Here is a 14,392-nt window from a genome sequence, read left to right as displayed (position 1 = left end):
CAGATCTGCTTTCCTTATCCAAGTCACAGGCAACATCTTTCCCTAAAATTGCTAAGAAAATGGATCTTATTTCAAGGAATTTATGAACCTTTAGGAAGTTTCACATTCTTGACTAGGGATTCTTAACCTGGAAAGTCTATAAACTTAGATATTTTTGGTAACTATATTTCAATATGATTGGTTTCCTTTTTGATCCTAGATATTTTATGCATTTAAAATATGATTTTTGAGAAAAGGCCTGTAGGCTTTTTATCAGGCTGCCAAAAAGGTCTTTGATCCCAAAAGGTGAGAATCATCTGCTTTAGAAAAGGTTAGCCTTTAATTCTGGATGGATCTTAATAGTAAAGATCAACATGAAACTTAGCTTTTGGTTAGTAACATTATATCGGCATGATTTTAGTCACATTCTTTTCTCTGTGCAAGAATATTGTATATTTTATTTGTAGTGAACCTTTAGTTCATAGGATCACAGGTTCAGAGTTGAAAGGAATCTTAGGGGCTAATTGAGGCCATCCTAGGCATTTTTGTGGTTCAAAAGACCCATTCCTTCTACTGCCCTTGTGTTATCATTTTATTTAGTTTCTTTTGGTCAATAAAATATTTTTATTTTAAATAAACTATTTCATATCTAATAAAAATGGTAAAGAAAGTATTTTACAGCTTTGAAATCTCTAATCCAAATTGCTGCCCAAATTCATTCACAGTTATGGAAAAACTCACATACAAAGATAGGAATCCTGTATTTTCCAATACTGGTGATGAGCTAGTTGCAAATCACTAGCAGAATTTCTGATAGATTTTCTGCCAGCTTTTGCTTGCTGCTCTAGGTTCTTTTCTTGTGCTTATCTGAATGTGATTGTCCTGAGTATTTCCCAGCTGTTGTCACATCTGGCTTTCATCTTGATTCTTGCTATCTGCTTTATAGCTATACAAGATGGTTAAGAAAGCAATCCTCTGATTGTTGGCAGATTGCCTGTTTTTGAGAGTAACTCAGGTGTTAACATAACATTTCCTTTGTTATTATTACTGTTAATTTCCTACATGCTTTCATGTAGTTATGTTTAGATTTAGGTACATTTGCTCTAACTTGGGCAGACTGACAGGATTTTATTTATAACTTTTCTGCAGGCTAGCAGGAAGGATAATGAACTCCAAGATTTAAAGTACCACACTAATTTTTAAAAGTGTGTTTGCTGTACTTTTGATGAACTGAGTGGAAAATGCTGTAAAGATTATCAAAGGATAATCATAAGCCCCCCCCCCCCTCTCTCTCTCTCTCTCTGTATGTATGTATATATAAGCCCCTTTTGGTAGCAAACTTTGAATCTGATTAAATTAGCCTAGCTTTCCTTTCAAATTTCCCACAATCACATTTTATTTGCCATGATTTGTCTGACTGCCAATAACCAATTAGGTACACATTCTATGCATTCATTTGTGTATCTGTTAATAATTGGGCCCAGATGCACGGAGAATTGATTTAAATGTTGAAGCTACTGTGGGACTGGTAAGAGCATACATTAACTTCCTTGAAAAACATTTTCTTTGGTTCATTGTTTTTTCTTCATAACACTAGGTAAAATTATTATTTTATTTTACCTGTATTGATGGAATAAAAGGCTTAGTTACAGACCTAACACTTATTTCAGAAAGGAAATAATTTTAAAGAGGAGGGGAGAAAAGAGAAAAGCCAAAGGTGAAGGAGGAAGGTGAGGATGAGCTGAGGCTATGGAAGATACCACTTGGGTGTGGAGGTGAAAGGGAATCTTGAGGGGAGGAGGAGCAATCTCTAAGAACAAAAAAGACTCTCCAGTACATAATGTAGAGTTGATAACTTAAGATACATTTTCTTTCTTTTAAAAAATAACATTGATATACTGATAACAGACATAGTTACTAGGTTTGGATACATAGCACTTAGAGGTTCCATAATATAAAGTTAGTGGTATTCTTTCTGAAATGGAATAAAGTGAATGTATCTTCCTAGGTGCTTGTAATGAAGAGGGGAGGAAGAAGGGAAGGAAGCCAGTAAAGTGGCTCTCCTCTGAAATATTTTGTGATGGATAATGGGAAAGCATTCCTTTGTCATCCATTGACCTACCCCTGTGTACCTAACAAGGTGGATTGGCTCCCCCTGTCTTTTTTTTTTTTTAAACCCTTACCTTCTGTCTTAGAATTGATAATATGTATTAGTTCCAAGAGTAAAGAGTAATAAGGGCTCGGCAATGGAGGTTAAGTGACTTGTCCAGGGTCATACAGCTAAGAAGTGTCTGAGGCCACATTTGAACCCAGGACCTCCTATCTCCAGGCCTGGTACTCTGTCTTTCAAATCACCAAGTTGCACCCTGGGTTGGCTTTTAAAGGCTTCTTTCAGTATCTCTCTTCTTTCTCCTTTTTTCTGAAAACAACTGCCACCTCTCAAATTTATTACCTCTTACCTGGACTATTGAAACAACCTTCTAAGGTCTCTCACCTTCTAACCCATCCTGCACGCTATTGCTGGATTTTAGATTAATCAGTTTTGAGCAGCATCTGGCTCAGTTGATCAAAAGTCATCAGTGGTTCCATAGTGCCTACTGAAATGAAGCCTGAACTCCTCAGCCTGCTATTTAAGGCTTTAGTTAACCTTTCTGGCTTTATCCCTGACTGTGCCTTATATTCTGGCCACTCTGGAGTATTTGCCATGTTCTAGGCCTTCTTGCCTTTATACCTTTGGATGCTCTTGCCTCATCAAAAAGCCTACCCATTTAAAAAAAAAATCAAAAGCCTACCCATTAAAAAGAAAAATCTCCTTAATGCAACCTTCTTCATAGAATCTTTCTTGATCCTAACCCTCCTAAACTTCCATGTACTTTAGGGAACTAAAGAATTCATTAAATAAATAAATGAAAAATTTATTAAGTGCTGACCATGAACTGTGCTAAGTACTGGGGTTACAAATACAAGCAAGAAGGGCAATCCCTTCTCCTGAGCCTACATTTAATGGGAGAAGATAGCACAAAAAGGAAAGCTAGAAAGGTGGGTGGAGTGGGAACGAACCCAGAGACAGGGAGTGTATTAAAGGCAAGAAGTAACTTAGAACACTTGGTTCTTGTGTTGAAAGTGAATTTATGGAAGAATATAACCGATTCCATCTTGTTCTGTATAGCTGGTTTACTGTAGATCACCTCTCATGAACTTTCAGGCTGGACACAGAAGCTGGTATCCTTCCATTTCTCCTTTTCTTCTTTTCCTGGTGCAAAAAGAGTTTGTTGCTAAAGGTGGAGGATTCCAGAATCCTGGGAATGTCCTCCCTTCCTCCCTCATATTGCCTGATAGACAATTGAAGATAACTCCCATATCTATATCCCAAAGCAAATGAGATACTTTTTCTTTTAACAAATACACTATTTTTCTTTATATGACCACCTGCATTTGAATGAATAGTCATCTCTGTTTGCTTGGTTTCATATAATGTATAATTGTTTCTTGCTAAATTGTAAATGGTTCATTCCCCATCAGTTGCTGGAAGGAGAATATTATACTGAGTATAATAAAACTCATTTCAGATTTGATCTAGCTTGTTGGCATTACCATGTTGAATTGATAAGTAGATTAAAAAGGCTCAGCCATCAGAGACCAGGGTGGTCCAGAGGCAAAGCATTTGGTTCCTGTGGGGAGGGAGAGGGAGGGTAGGCTAGAGGCAGTGCGATGCTTTTGGCACTTAGCACATTCTGGCTTGTATTGGAGTTTACTTGTATGCCTGCCTTACCTCTTCTGCTAGGTTGTAAGCACAGGATGTTTTCTTTAATCTTCCAGGTCTTTTTTTTTTTTTTTTCTTCCAGGTCTTTTGTACCAGGTAGCATGCTGTTTGGACATATATATGGGAAATAGTAACTGTGTGTGTATATGTTTTATTTTTATTTTTTAAAAAAACCCTTGCCTTTCATCTTAGAATCAATACTATGTATTGTTTCTATGGGAGATGAGGGTTAAGGGCTAAGCAGTGGAGGTTAAATGACTTGCCCAGGGTCATGTAGTTAGGAAGTGCCAGAGGACGGGTGTGAACCCAGGGACCTGTCTTTAGGTCTGACTCTCAATCCACCGAACCACCTACCTACCCCCTGTGTACTGTGTTTTAAATGAATGCAGTGTGGCCTGATGGTACAGATGAGGAGAAATCTTCCGTTAAGCACAAAGCATAATGATGGGTGCTTTTTTCCCCTTTAGCAAACTTCAAAAGAGAGAAAAGGGCATGGAAACTAGTAGAGAAATTGAAGGGGGGATACTAGTGTTACCTACATTGAAGGATGCTTTTGCTTTTCACCATCTAAAATGGATTGCAGAATGGTTTCCATGGAAGAAGAGAAAGTAACTTGAGAAAGGGCAGCTTCATAGTTTTCATATAGTAAGTACCTTTATAGAAAGGCAGTCTTTATAGGCCTAGGTTAAGTTAGAACACACTTTATTTTTGTGCAACAAAGGTGGAAGAACCTCTTTCAGGACTTTATTTAAAAATCAATTTGCCACCATGTGACTCCAGGCAAATCACTCTAACCTCCATTGCTTAGCCCTTACCACTTGGAACCAATACTTAGTATCAATTCTAACACAGAATGTCATAGTTTAAAGAAAAATCAATTTGCCTTATAATGCATGATTTCAGCTTAATTTTTTCTATACTTTTGACCTTTAAAATGCTAGGGTAGTAATACTAGTTACTTTTAGAAAGGATCCCAAGGCGGGGTAAAATGCTGGACTTTCTGAATCAAAGTAATGTTAAATTGTTATTAGGATTATAGATTTAGAGCAGTGATTCCCATAGTGGGCGCTACCACCCCCTGGTGGGTGCTGCAGAGATCCAGGGGAGCGGTGATGGCCACAGGTATATTTGGGGTGGTGATAGTATGTGACAGGGGGCGCTAAGTAATATTTTTTTCTGGAAAGGGGGTGGTAGGCCAAAAAAGTTTGGGAACCACTGATTTAGAGCAAGAAGCCTTCTAGCCCAACCCTCATTTTACAGATGAGCAGTGAGAGGCCCAGAGAGTTTAAGAGACTTGTGTAAAGCTTTGTTTCAGGGTGACTGAGGCTATTCCCAAGGTTAGAGTGCATGGCTCAGCTCTGATGTCATGGCCCCCTTGACACCATGCTAATTCTTCTAGGAGAGGTGATTATATCAGCTCAGTTCAGGTGTTTTATGAGGGGAGGAAGAGTTGAGGAGAGCCTTCTAGACAAGTCTGAATGTTTGGCTTCCAACCCCTGAAATAGAGAAGCAATCTTTAGTCAGGAAGCTGGGTTTTTGAGCTTGGAAGGTTGTGGATACAGAAGATATAGTTTATAGGGATTTCGGAAAGACATATGGCGAGAGTAATGGCATAATCAGGAGGAAAGAAAACCTGGCCAGAGAATAAGGCAGCCTCTTGGGCAGAGAAAGATGAGTCTGGGAAAACCTCAGTAACCTTTCTGAAGGGATAGGATGAATTTTGATTTACACCTTTGGGAAGAAGAGATGCTGTTGGAATTGGGGTGTAGGACCCCCTGGATACTCCAAGTCTTAGAGGAATCCCAGGTCAAAAGAGTACGTGAGGAATTCCCAGAAATACTGGTGGTGGAAGAAAGCTGGTCCTGGTGCAACCAAAGATACAATTGCGTAAACAATAGATTCTCTGAAATTTCCTTCTGTTTTAGATGCATTTCCCCTAGTTTGATGATAAGGGTTTTAGTACAGTTATGTACCTTCTGTTTGCACCTCAAATATCACTAAGTTCTCTTGAGATGCAGCTCACCCTCTTTTATCATCAGGATGTCATAAACAAGGTATACCTGTGCTTCTACCCCAGACACCAAGACACCTCACGCAGGTTGTCCCCTTCCACACCTTCCATTTTGGGTCATCTCTGCTCCTTTAAGGTATAAAAATCCTGAAGCCTTTCCCTTCAGGGAGTCAGACTTCACCTGCACCTGCCTCCCAGCCATTCACTCAATAAATTCCTCTATTTTTAAAGATTCTTTAGAGCCTAGTAATTCTTTATGTGGGCACCATCCTGAACCAGATAATATCAAGCCCTCCCACAACGCTGTGGTGTGGGGAGAAACAGAAAGGCAGATGAGGGATGAGGGAGGCATCTATGGCTTTATCTGTTTGAAAGGCTCATCAGTCGTCAGAAACTCCCTTATTAAATTCCACATAGCCTAGTATGACAAAAAAGGGGTTTGACACTGGCAGTTGATGAAGTTCAAGACAACTTTTTGCCATCTTGAGACAAGGATAAAAAAGGCAGGAGATTTTATGGTCCTACCTTTTCTTCCTACTCTCTCCTTTGCCTTCCAATGCTTTTACTTCCACTTTGTTCACTACAATTGATAATACATAGTTGACTCACCATGCAGAATTATTCTTGACTTTTCTGTTTTTGTTCTGGGTGTACAATTTCTTTGGTGAAAGGAACTTCCTTGATCAATGCAAATGAGCAGCTATTCTGCAATGCAGTTGACTGTAGCGCAGGGACTTGAACCTGGGTCATCTCAATTCTGAGGTTAATTATCTCTCTGACATTCCATGCTATCTCTCTCTGTCTGTTTCTGTCTCTTCCTTTCTTCCTTTTCTCTCCTTTCCTCTCTCCCCTTCCCTTCCCCCCCCCCCCCCCCCCCCAATCTCCTTTTTCTATAGGATGAAGGAACTTGGAGACATGAGATTTTTGCAACTGTAACTTCACAGTAGTTAGGATTACACAGATTTAAGGTCCTGTTCAAACCTTTTTGTCTATAGGTCCTGACCTTTTGGGCTTCGGTGGCTCTGACTCACTTAATTTAATTTCCATCCAGAGCTGGTAGAACATTGAAGGAAGATTGAATTTGGAATCATCAGATCCGATTTGAACTTGCTTCATTTGTGACTCTGGGCAAGTCATTTTACCTCTTGTGAACCTCAGTTACATTATCTTTAAAGTGTAAATGATAGACTGTGTGGTAGCTTAGTGGATGGAACACTCACTGGACAGGAAGATCCAAGTTCAATTTGAACTCAAACCCTTACTAAGCTGTGTGATCTGGGCAACGTCACTTAACCTTTAAATGCCTCAGTTTCCTGGGGAAGATGGGAATAATAATTGCATCTACTTCCCAGGATTGTTGTGATGATCAAATGAGGTAATAATTGTATAGCACTTTACAAATATTAAAGTACTATATAAATGGTAGGTTGGTGATGTCATTGTTGTTACCAAAGGGCTAGTTTCAGAAACTTGGATAGTCTTGTCGAAACTGTTATAGAGTGAAGTGAACACAATCAGGAGAACAATCTTAGCATTGATATTGTAAAGGCAAATACTTTTAAAAAGACTTTAAGAATTCTAAGGGTTATAAAAATACTAGCTATTATTATCCCCCTTTTTTAAAAAAGTTTTTTTATTTTTGTATAACTCTTACCTTTTTCTTGGAGCCAATACTGTTTATTCATTTCAAGGCAGAAGGATGGTAAGAACTAGGCAGTGGGCGTTAAGTGACTTGCCCAGGGTCACACAGCTAGAAAATATCTGAGGCTAGATTTGAATCCTATCTCTAGGTCTGGCTCTCAAGTCACTGGGCCACCCAGTTGCTCCCTCAAATGAACAGTTTAAGGATAATAAAAAATGTGTTTCAGCATGGTTACTTAGAGATCTATGGAGAGTGATCTAGAGGCATGGCGCACCAAGGAAAGAGGGGGTGAGATGGGGAATCTGGAAGACTGACAAAAAAGAAGTTGAAGTACTTCACAGTTTTGTCTACAATCGTGGCTACATTATATATATATATATATATATATATATATACACACACACACATACACAACCCTGTACAATATACAACCCTGGCTATAGAGTCACTAGACTCTGCTCCTGAAATACCAAATTAGTCAGAATATTCATCATTCAAGACAATGGAGATTTTATTTTGTATTTTTCTCTAAGGAGCAAATAAAACAACTGAGGTTTATCAAAGACTTATTTCACCAAGAAGAAGAACCAAACTCATTGTGGAGAGAGAAGTTGTACTTTTTTTCTAGTTCTTCATGGAATGTTATTAGCAACTAACTGAATTCAGCAAGTACCCTGTGGGGGAAAAGATGAGGGTAACAGTGATAACGAGTCACTATCTCTATTGGTAATGGTTACTTCCTACGGACACCCAGCTCTTATTTGGCATGAACCTAGTTCTCCTAGCTTGATTGCATAGTATATGCACGAGGTTATGGGATCTGAGAGTTTGCAGCACCTCAGCACCCATCTAGTTCAGAGCATCCATGAAAGGTCTCCCCTCTATAATGTACATTTTTATGTGTGTTTCTTTCACAGTTGGCATGTTGCTGTGGATATGCTGGGTGTGCCCTGTGCTGCAAATGCTGTCCCCGGATCCGGCAGTCCAGGAGCACTCGTTTCATGTATGCATTCTACTTCATCCTCATCTCTCTCATCTGCTGTATCATGATGTCCAAAACAGTAGCCACAGAGATGAGGAAACACGTAAGTTGCCAGCTTATTAATTTGCTCAAACTGGAAAGTTATTTAATTTTCCTCTGACTTAATTATATAGGCATACCTCAGATATTGGAGGTTTGGTTACCGACCACCTCAATAAAGTGAGTCACACATGTAAAAGTTTCCCAGTGCATATAAAAGTTGTGTTTACACTATAGTCTGTTGAGATTATGTCTAATAAAACAATATACCTATGTTAGTTAAAAATACTTTATTGCTAAAAAAATGCCAACTACCACCTGAGCCTTGAGCGAGTAGAGAGTCTTTCCTTAATATTCATAGCTGCAGACCAATTAGGGTGGTGACTGATGATTGGGGTGTCTGTGTAGCAATTTTCTTTTCCTCTCCTCTCCCTTTCCCTCTTCTTCTCGCTCTCCCTCTCCTTCTCCCTCTCCCTCTTCTTCTCCCTCTCCCTCTCCTTCTCTCCCTCTCCCTTTCCTTCTCCCTCTCCCTCTCGCTCTCCCCTCCTTTCCTCCTTCCTTTCTCTCTCTCTCCCTCTCCCTCCCTTCCTCTCTCTGATCTTAGAATAAATACTGTGTTGGTTCCTAGGCAAAAGAGTGGTAATGGCTAGGCAAATGGGGATTAAGTGACTTGCCCAGGGTCACACAGCTTGAAAGTATCTGAACCAGATTTGAACCCAGCCCCTGTCTTTGGACCTGATTCTTCAATCTACTGAACCACCTAGCTGGCGAATTCTTAAAAATAATGTAACATTGAAGTTTGCCTCATTGATTTATTCTTCCTTTCACTTTGGACACTTAGAGGCCATTGTGGGGTTATTAATTAGTCTAATTTCAGTGTTATGTTGTCTGTGGGAGACCTAGAGAGGAAGAGAGGCCTGGGAATGGTTGGTCTTATGGAGCAGTCAGAATACACACAACATTTTTATCAATTAAGTTCACTATGTTACTTGGGCACAGTTTGTGGCACCCCAAAACAATTGTGACAGTAACCTCAAAGATCACAGATCACCACAACAAATAGAATAATAATGAAAAAGTTTGAAATATTGTGAGAATTACCAAAATGTGACATTGAGACACAATGTGAACCCATGCTTTTGGAAAAATGGTACCTATAGATTTGCTTGGTTCAGAGTAGCCATAAACTTTCAATTTTTGTTTTAAAGGCAGTTGTCTATAGAATGCAATCAAATGAGGTGTCCCTGTACATAGATATTATTTTACAAAAGTCTGTTGAGATGATGTGGTGGAAGATTTTCTGCTTGGGACTTGGGATATCTGCCTCTTGAATTCAGCTTTTTAACCTGGGGCAAGTTTCCTTACCTATAGAATGTGCATGATAATGCTTGCAATACCAATCAGTACCAGGCAAGTTCCAGGCTTTTGAGTATCAAGTAATCTGAGCTGTGGTGCCTTCAAAGTATCTGGATGGATGGAAAGACAATTTGCCACTTGTGGCCCAGTGTGCTTTTTGTCATGGTGGGCTACAGATGCCTTAATTTACCCTTATCAAATCAGGCAGTAATTTACTGTCGATTCTATTCCATACTGCAAGTTGAACATTTGTTTTATCCACCTGTCTATCTTATTTATCCATCCACTTTTCAGTCTATCCATCTCTCATCTATCCATTTCTCAGTTTTCTATCTATCTCTGTCCATATAGTCATTCATCCATTCATCTATCTAGTCATCTATCTCTGACTAAATGAGATGATTGTAAGTGCTTTATAAACCTTACAACTTATTATTATCATTATTTACTTTGTAATGAGTGAAAATCTATTCATTCTTCCTCCCAGATTCAGCCTTGGATAAGAAGAAAAACCACCCTTTTCTTTTTAAAACAAATTACGTAGTTGAGAAAAACAAATTCCTTTTTAGACATTAAGAAAATATGCTTCAATCAGTAAAAAGACCCTGTAGAATAGGCACCATAATGCTTGCAGTACTAGCCAGCAGTGATTACTACAATAGTGTCAAATGTAAATAGGGCCACTAAGCAGTGCAGTAAGCCTTTCAGGTTATCTATTGGCCCATATTAACATTATCTATTTCTTTTGTATCTTTATTATCTTCACTGTTTTCCAATTACATTTTAATCTGGTTCTTGCTCATCTGGAGTATTATAGGCAGATATCTGGTGTGTATAAAGAATTAGCTCTGGAATCAGGAAGGCAAGGGGTCAAGTCCTGTCTGACATATTCTGACATTTTGATCTTGGGCAAGTCATTTAATCTCTTAATGGCCCAGATAGTTCTGTAAAAAAAGACTAAGATACAGATGATTTATCAGTTTCCTTCAATAGTGGCTGTTTCTATAATGGGACTTTACTATGTAGGTGAGATCACCATTCTGGACCAAAGAGGGAAAAAAAGGAGGAAAGAGAAATGCTTGCATTATTTACTTCAAAAGGTTGTTGGATGGGGGTGGAGATGGGGGAATAATGGCAACCAAGGGGTTCCGTGGATTGAGAGATGGAAGGTCCTGGGTTCAACTCTGGCCTCAGACACTTCCTAGCTGTGTGATCCTGGGCAAGTCACTTAACCCCCATTGCCTAGCCCTTACCACTCTTCTGCCTTAGATTCTAAGATGGAAGGTAAGGGTTAAAGAAAAAAGTTGTCAGGGAAGTTCTGCTATTTTTTAATCTATTCATATGATGCATTGAGTGTTTATGAGAGATGTGAGAATCCCAGATAGTCAAATAGCAGCATTATTGGGAATGGAAAGGTGCTTCTGATGCTCTTTCTTACCCATCTGATTGAGGCCAGGCTGCCAGTGGTGATGGGGAGTTCCCTAGAACAGAAAATGCAGAGCTAGGCTCCATATGTTAGCATATGCTGCCACAGACTCTTATAGAAGCTATTTCTGGATCTCAAATAGCAGGCTCTCTCCACATTTGCAGTATTTCTGTGCTTAAATAGTCATCGTGGGAAAATGGGATTCAGGAATAGGGAAGGGGCCTGGACTGAAGTACTTATCTGCATTTTACCTAGACAGGAAGCTCAGTAAACATGGTGTAAATAAGATTTCAGGGAGAGCACTTAAGTATATGGAAACAACAGATCCATTTCAGGCACTTGGGAAACTGCTTATAAGTGATTGCTAATATCTACTTCTTTTCTGTTCATTCAAGTGAACTTAAGTTTGCTTTAGAAGTTGAGGGTCTTTATTAGGAAATATTTTATGATTGTGGTTTTATGTAATGTAAGGAAGCAATTTATAAAGTATTCCTACATCTAGATTTTTCCCTCTTCCCTTGGCTTGACTTTGTAACTCTTATTCTATATGTACTCTTGTCATGATATAATCTTGTATATTTGGTTTAGGAAATGATAAAGCAAGCAGGATCCTTATGTCATAAGTTTTTGAGTCCTTTGGTTCATCTTTACTATTGGGGTCTAGAGCTCCTCTTCTTCCCCTCCCCTCTCCTCTTCTCCCCTCCTCTTCCCTTTCTTCCCCTCCCCTCCCCTCTTCCTCTCCTCTCCCCTCCTCTCCTCTCCTTTTTTCCCCCCTTCCCTCCCCTTCCCTCTCCTCTTCTGTCCCTCCCCTCTCCTCCCCTCCCCTCTTTGTCTCCTCTCCTCACACAGCTAGGAAGTATCTGAGACCTGCTTTGAACCTAGGATCTCCCATATCCTACTCCAGGCTCTTAATCCACTGAGTCACTTAGCTGCCCTCAGCTGCCACTTTTCAATTAACCAATCAGTCAACATTTTTTAAAAGTATTTATTTTGTGCCAGGCATTGTGTTAGGGATTCAAAAAGAGACTAAAGATGGTCTGTGCTCTCAAAGAGCTTATAATCTAATAGGGGAGATAATATGCAAACAGACATAATACATATACAAAACAAGCTATATACAGCATATATAGGAAATATGTGAAGTCAGAATAGTTTGCTGGGAAGGTCACATAGCTGACTGAGGCCTTTCTCATGGTATGTTAAAATTAGCTGAAGATTCTCAGACATTTCTTATCTAAGATAAGGAACCAGCCTGGAGGAAAAGACATTTATGACACCTGTCTTATGGTCACCCTCCTTATAGTTCAGACTCCCGAAACAAACTCTCTTTATTTATTGATAGAGTCACCACCAGGTCCAGCTGTGAAGTTATCTTTATAACATTTTCTTTCAATTAGCCTGTTGTAAATTCTCCAAATGTAACCTTGACATGTAAATCTCACAAAGCCTCACTTTGAAAGATAATTCTCTTTAGTTTATGGCCAAACTATTTGTCCTTATTTCTCCTTTTTCTTGAGTTATGGATGAGAATCTGTTTCCCATTCAGATAAAGTGTAAGATAAAAATTTTTTTCTCATATTACGGTCTTAAAATAAAAAATTATTTTTCCAGGATTTCTTGCGTCCAGGATGAACAGGAATGGTAATTACTCAGCAAGTATTATACTTTGCCTAATGTGGATTGGTGGAAGAGATAGTTCATCCATAAGCATAAGTGCTTCCTATGTGCCAAGCATAGGAATATAAAGAAAGAGAAAAACAGTGCTGGCTTTCAAGGAGTGCCTTCTAAGGTGGGAAGACAAGGTATAAATAACTAGATATATATAAGATATAAACAAGAGGGAGCAGTTCAAATCTTGTCTTATATACTTCCTAGCTGTGTGACCCTGGGCAACTCACTTAACTTGCATTGCCTAGCCCTTACTATTCTTCTGCCTAAAACCAATACATAGTATTGATTCTAAGACAAAAGGTAAGGCTTTAAGCAAAAAATAAAAAAAAAAAGAGAGAGAGAGAGAGAGAGATATACAAAGTACATGGAAAATAATTTCAGAGCAGAAAATACTAGTTTTGGGGGTTGGGGTGGGTAGAGTATAGTTTGCCAGATGTGAGATTCCAGGAGTTATTGAGAGGCACTGAGAGGAGAAATAGGTGTTTTGTATGAGAAACAGCAAGTAGCCCAGCGTGGATTGTAGAGAACATATAGGGGAGTAAAAGTGTAAAAAGGCTGCCAAGCTAGTAGGAGGAATGATTCAGGTGTTAGAGGGCTTTAAATGCTGAAGAAAATCTTTTATATTTGAACCTGAAGGTAATAGGGAGCAGTGGGAGTTTATTGAATGGTGGGTAATGAGGTGACAGAGTCAGAGCTGTGCTTTAGGATTGTGCTAGAGAGACTTGAAGCAGGTTCTAGAAGTTTTGTTGCCAGAAGAATTCCAGTACTCAGTAAGGTGTAGGTGCTACATGCTGTAGATATGAAGGAAGAGAACAGATGGGAGGTAGGTAGTGTGTGGTGCAATAGAAACAATCCTAGAGTCAGAAGACTAAGAACTGAATCTTACTTCTGCAACTTCCTGCCTGTGTAACAAATTGCTTTTTCTCTCTGATTCCCTTCTCTATAACATGAAGGAATTGGGTTGGATGGCCTCTAAGGTCCCTGCCAGCTTTACATCCTTTGATAATTAGGAATAGAAATATCTGGGAAGCTTTGGGGATGAAGGAAGATTTGAGATGGGCTTTGAAGGTAAGACTAAACTGGTGGAGAAAGGGGGAAAGAAAAGAGGGTATTCTACCTAGTCTGGGTAGGGGGAAATGACATGGGTAGCAGTGAGCAGTCAGTCTGCCTAGAGCAGAAAGGGTTTGTTGTATATTGAAATAAAATTGACCATGGAAAATAGAGCCAGAATTTGTCTGGTAGGCAGTGGGGACCATTTAAGATTAAAAAAAACAACTACTACCCAACAACTCTTAAGACAGAAGGGCAAGGGTTAGGCACATAGTGTTAAGTGGCTTGTCCAGAGTTACACAGTTAAGAAGTGTCCAAGGTCAGATTTGAAAACAGGTCCTCACAACTCCAGGCCTGGCACTCTACCCACTGCTGTTGCCTAGCAGTTAAGATAATTTTTTTTGTAGATATCTTATTTCCCAACTCATGTAATAACAATTTTTTACACGTTTTCTGAAATGATAAGATACAAA

The 14,392-nt window shown here is 39.2% G+C and overlaps 1 protein-coding gene across 1 annotated transcript in view; it reads left to right on the top strand.

The window, feature by feature from the left end:
• SERINC5 (serine incorporator 5) overlaps nt 1–14,392 on the top strand; it is a 123,931-nt gene that overhangs the window by 52,726 nt on the left and 56,813 nt on the right. Inside the window, exon 2 of the mRNA XM_044663330.1 lies at nt 8,313–8,480. Within this exon, the coding sequence (XP_044519265.1) occupies nt 8,313–8,480 (168 nt within the window). The remainder of the gene's footprint in view (nt 1–8,312; nt 8,481–14,392) is intronic.

Source organism: Gracilinanus agilis, chromosome 1 (assembly GCF_016433145.1).
Source record: "Gracilinanus agilis isolate LMUSP501 chromosome 1, AgileGrace, whole genome shotgun sequence".
Classification (NCBI taxonomy): Eukaryota; Metazoa; Chordata; class Mammalia; order Didelphimorphia; family Didelphidae; genus Gracilinanus; species Gracilinanus agilis.
Note: the sequence above shows the minus strand (reverse complement) of the source record. Positions and strands in the feature narration are given on the sequence as shown.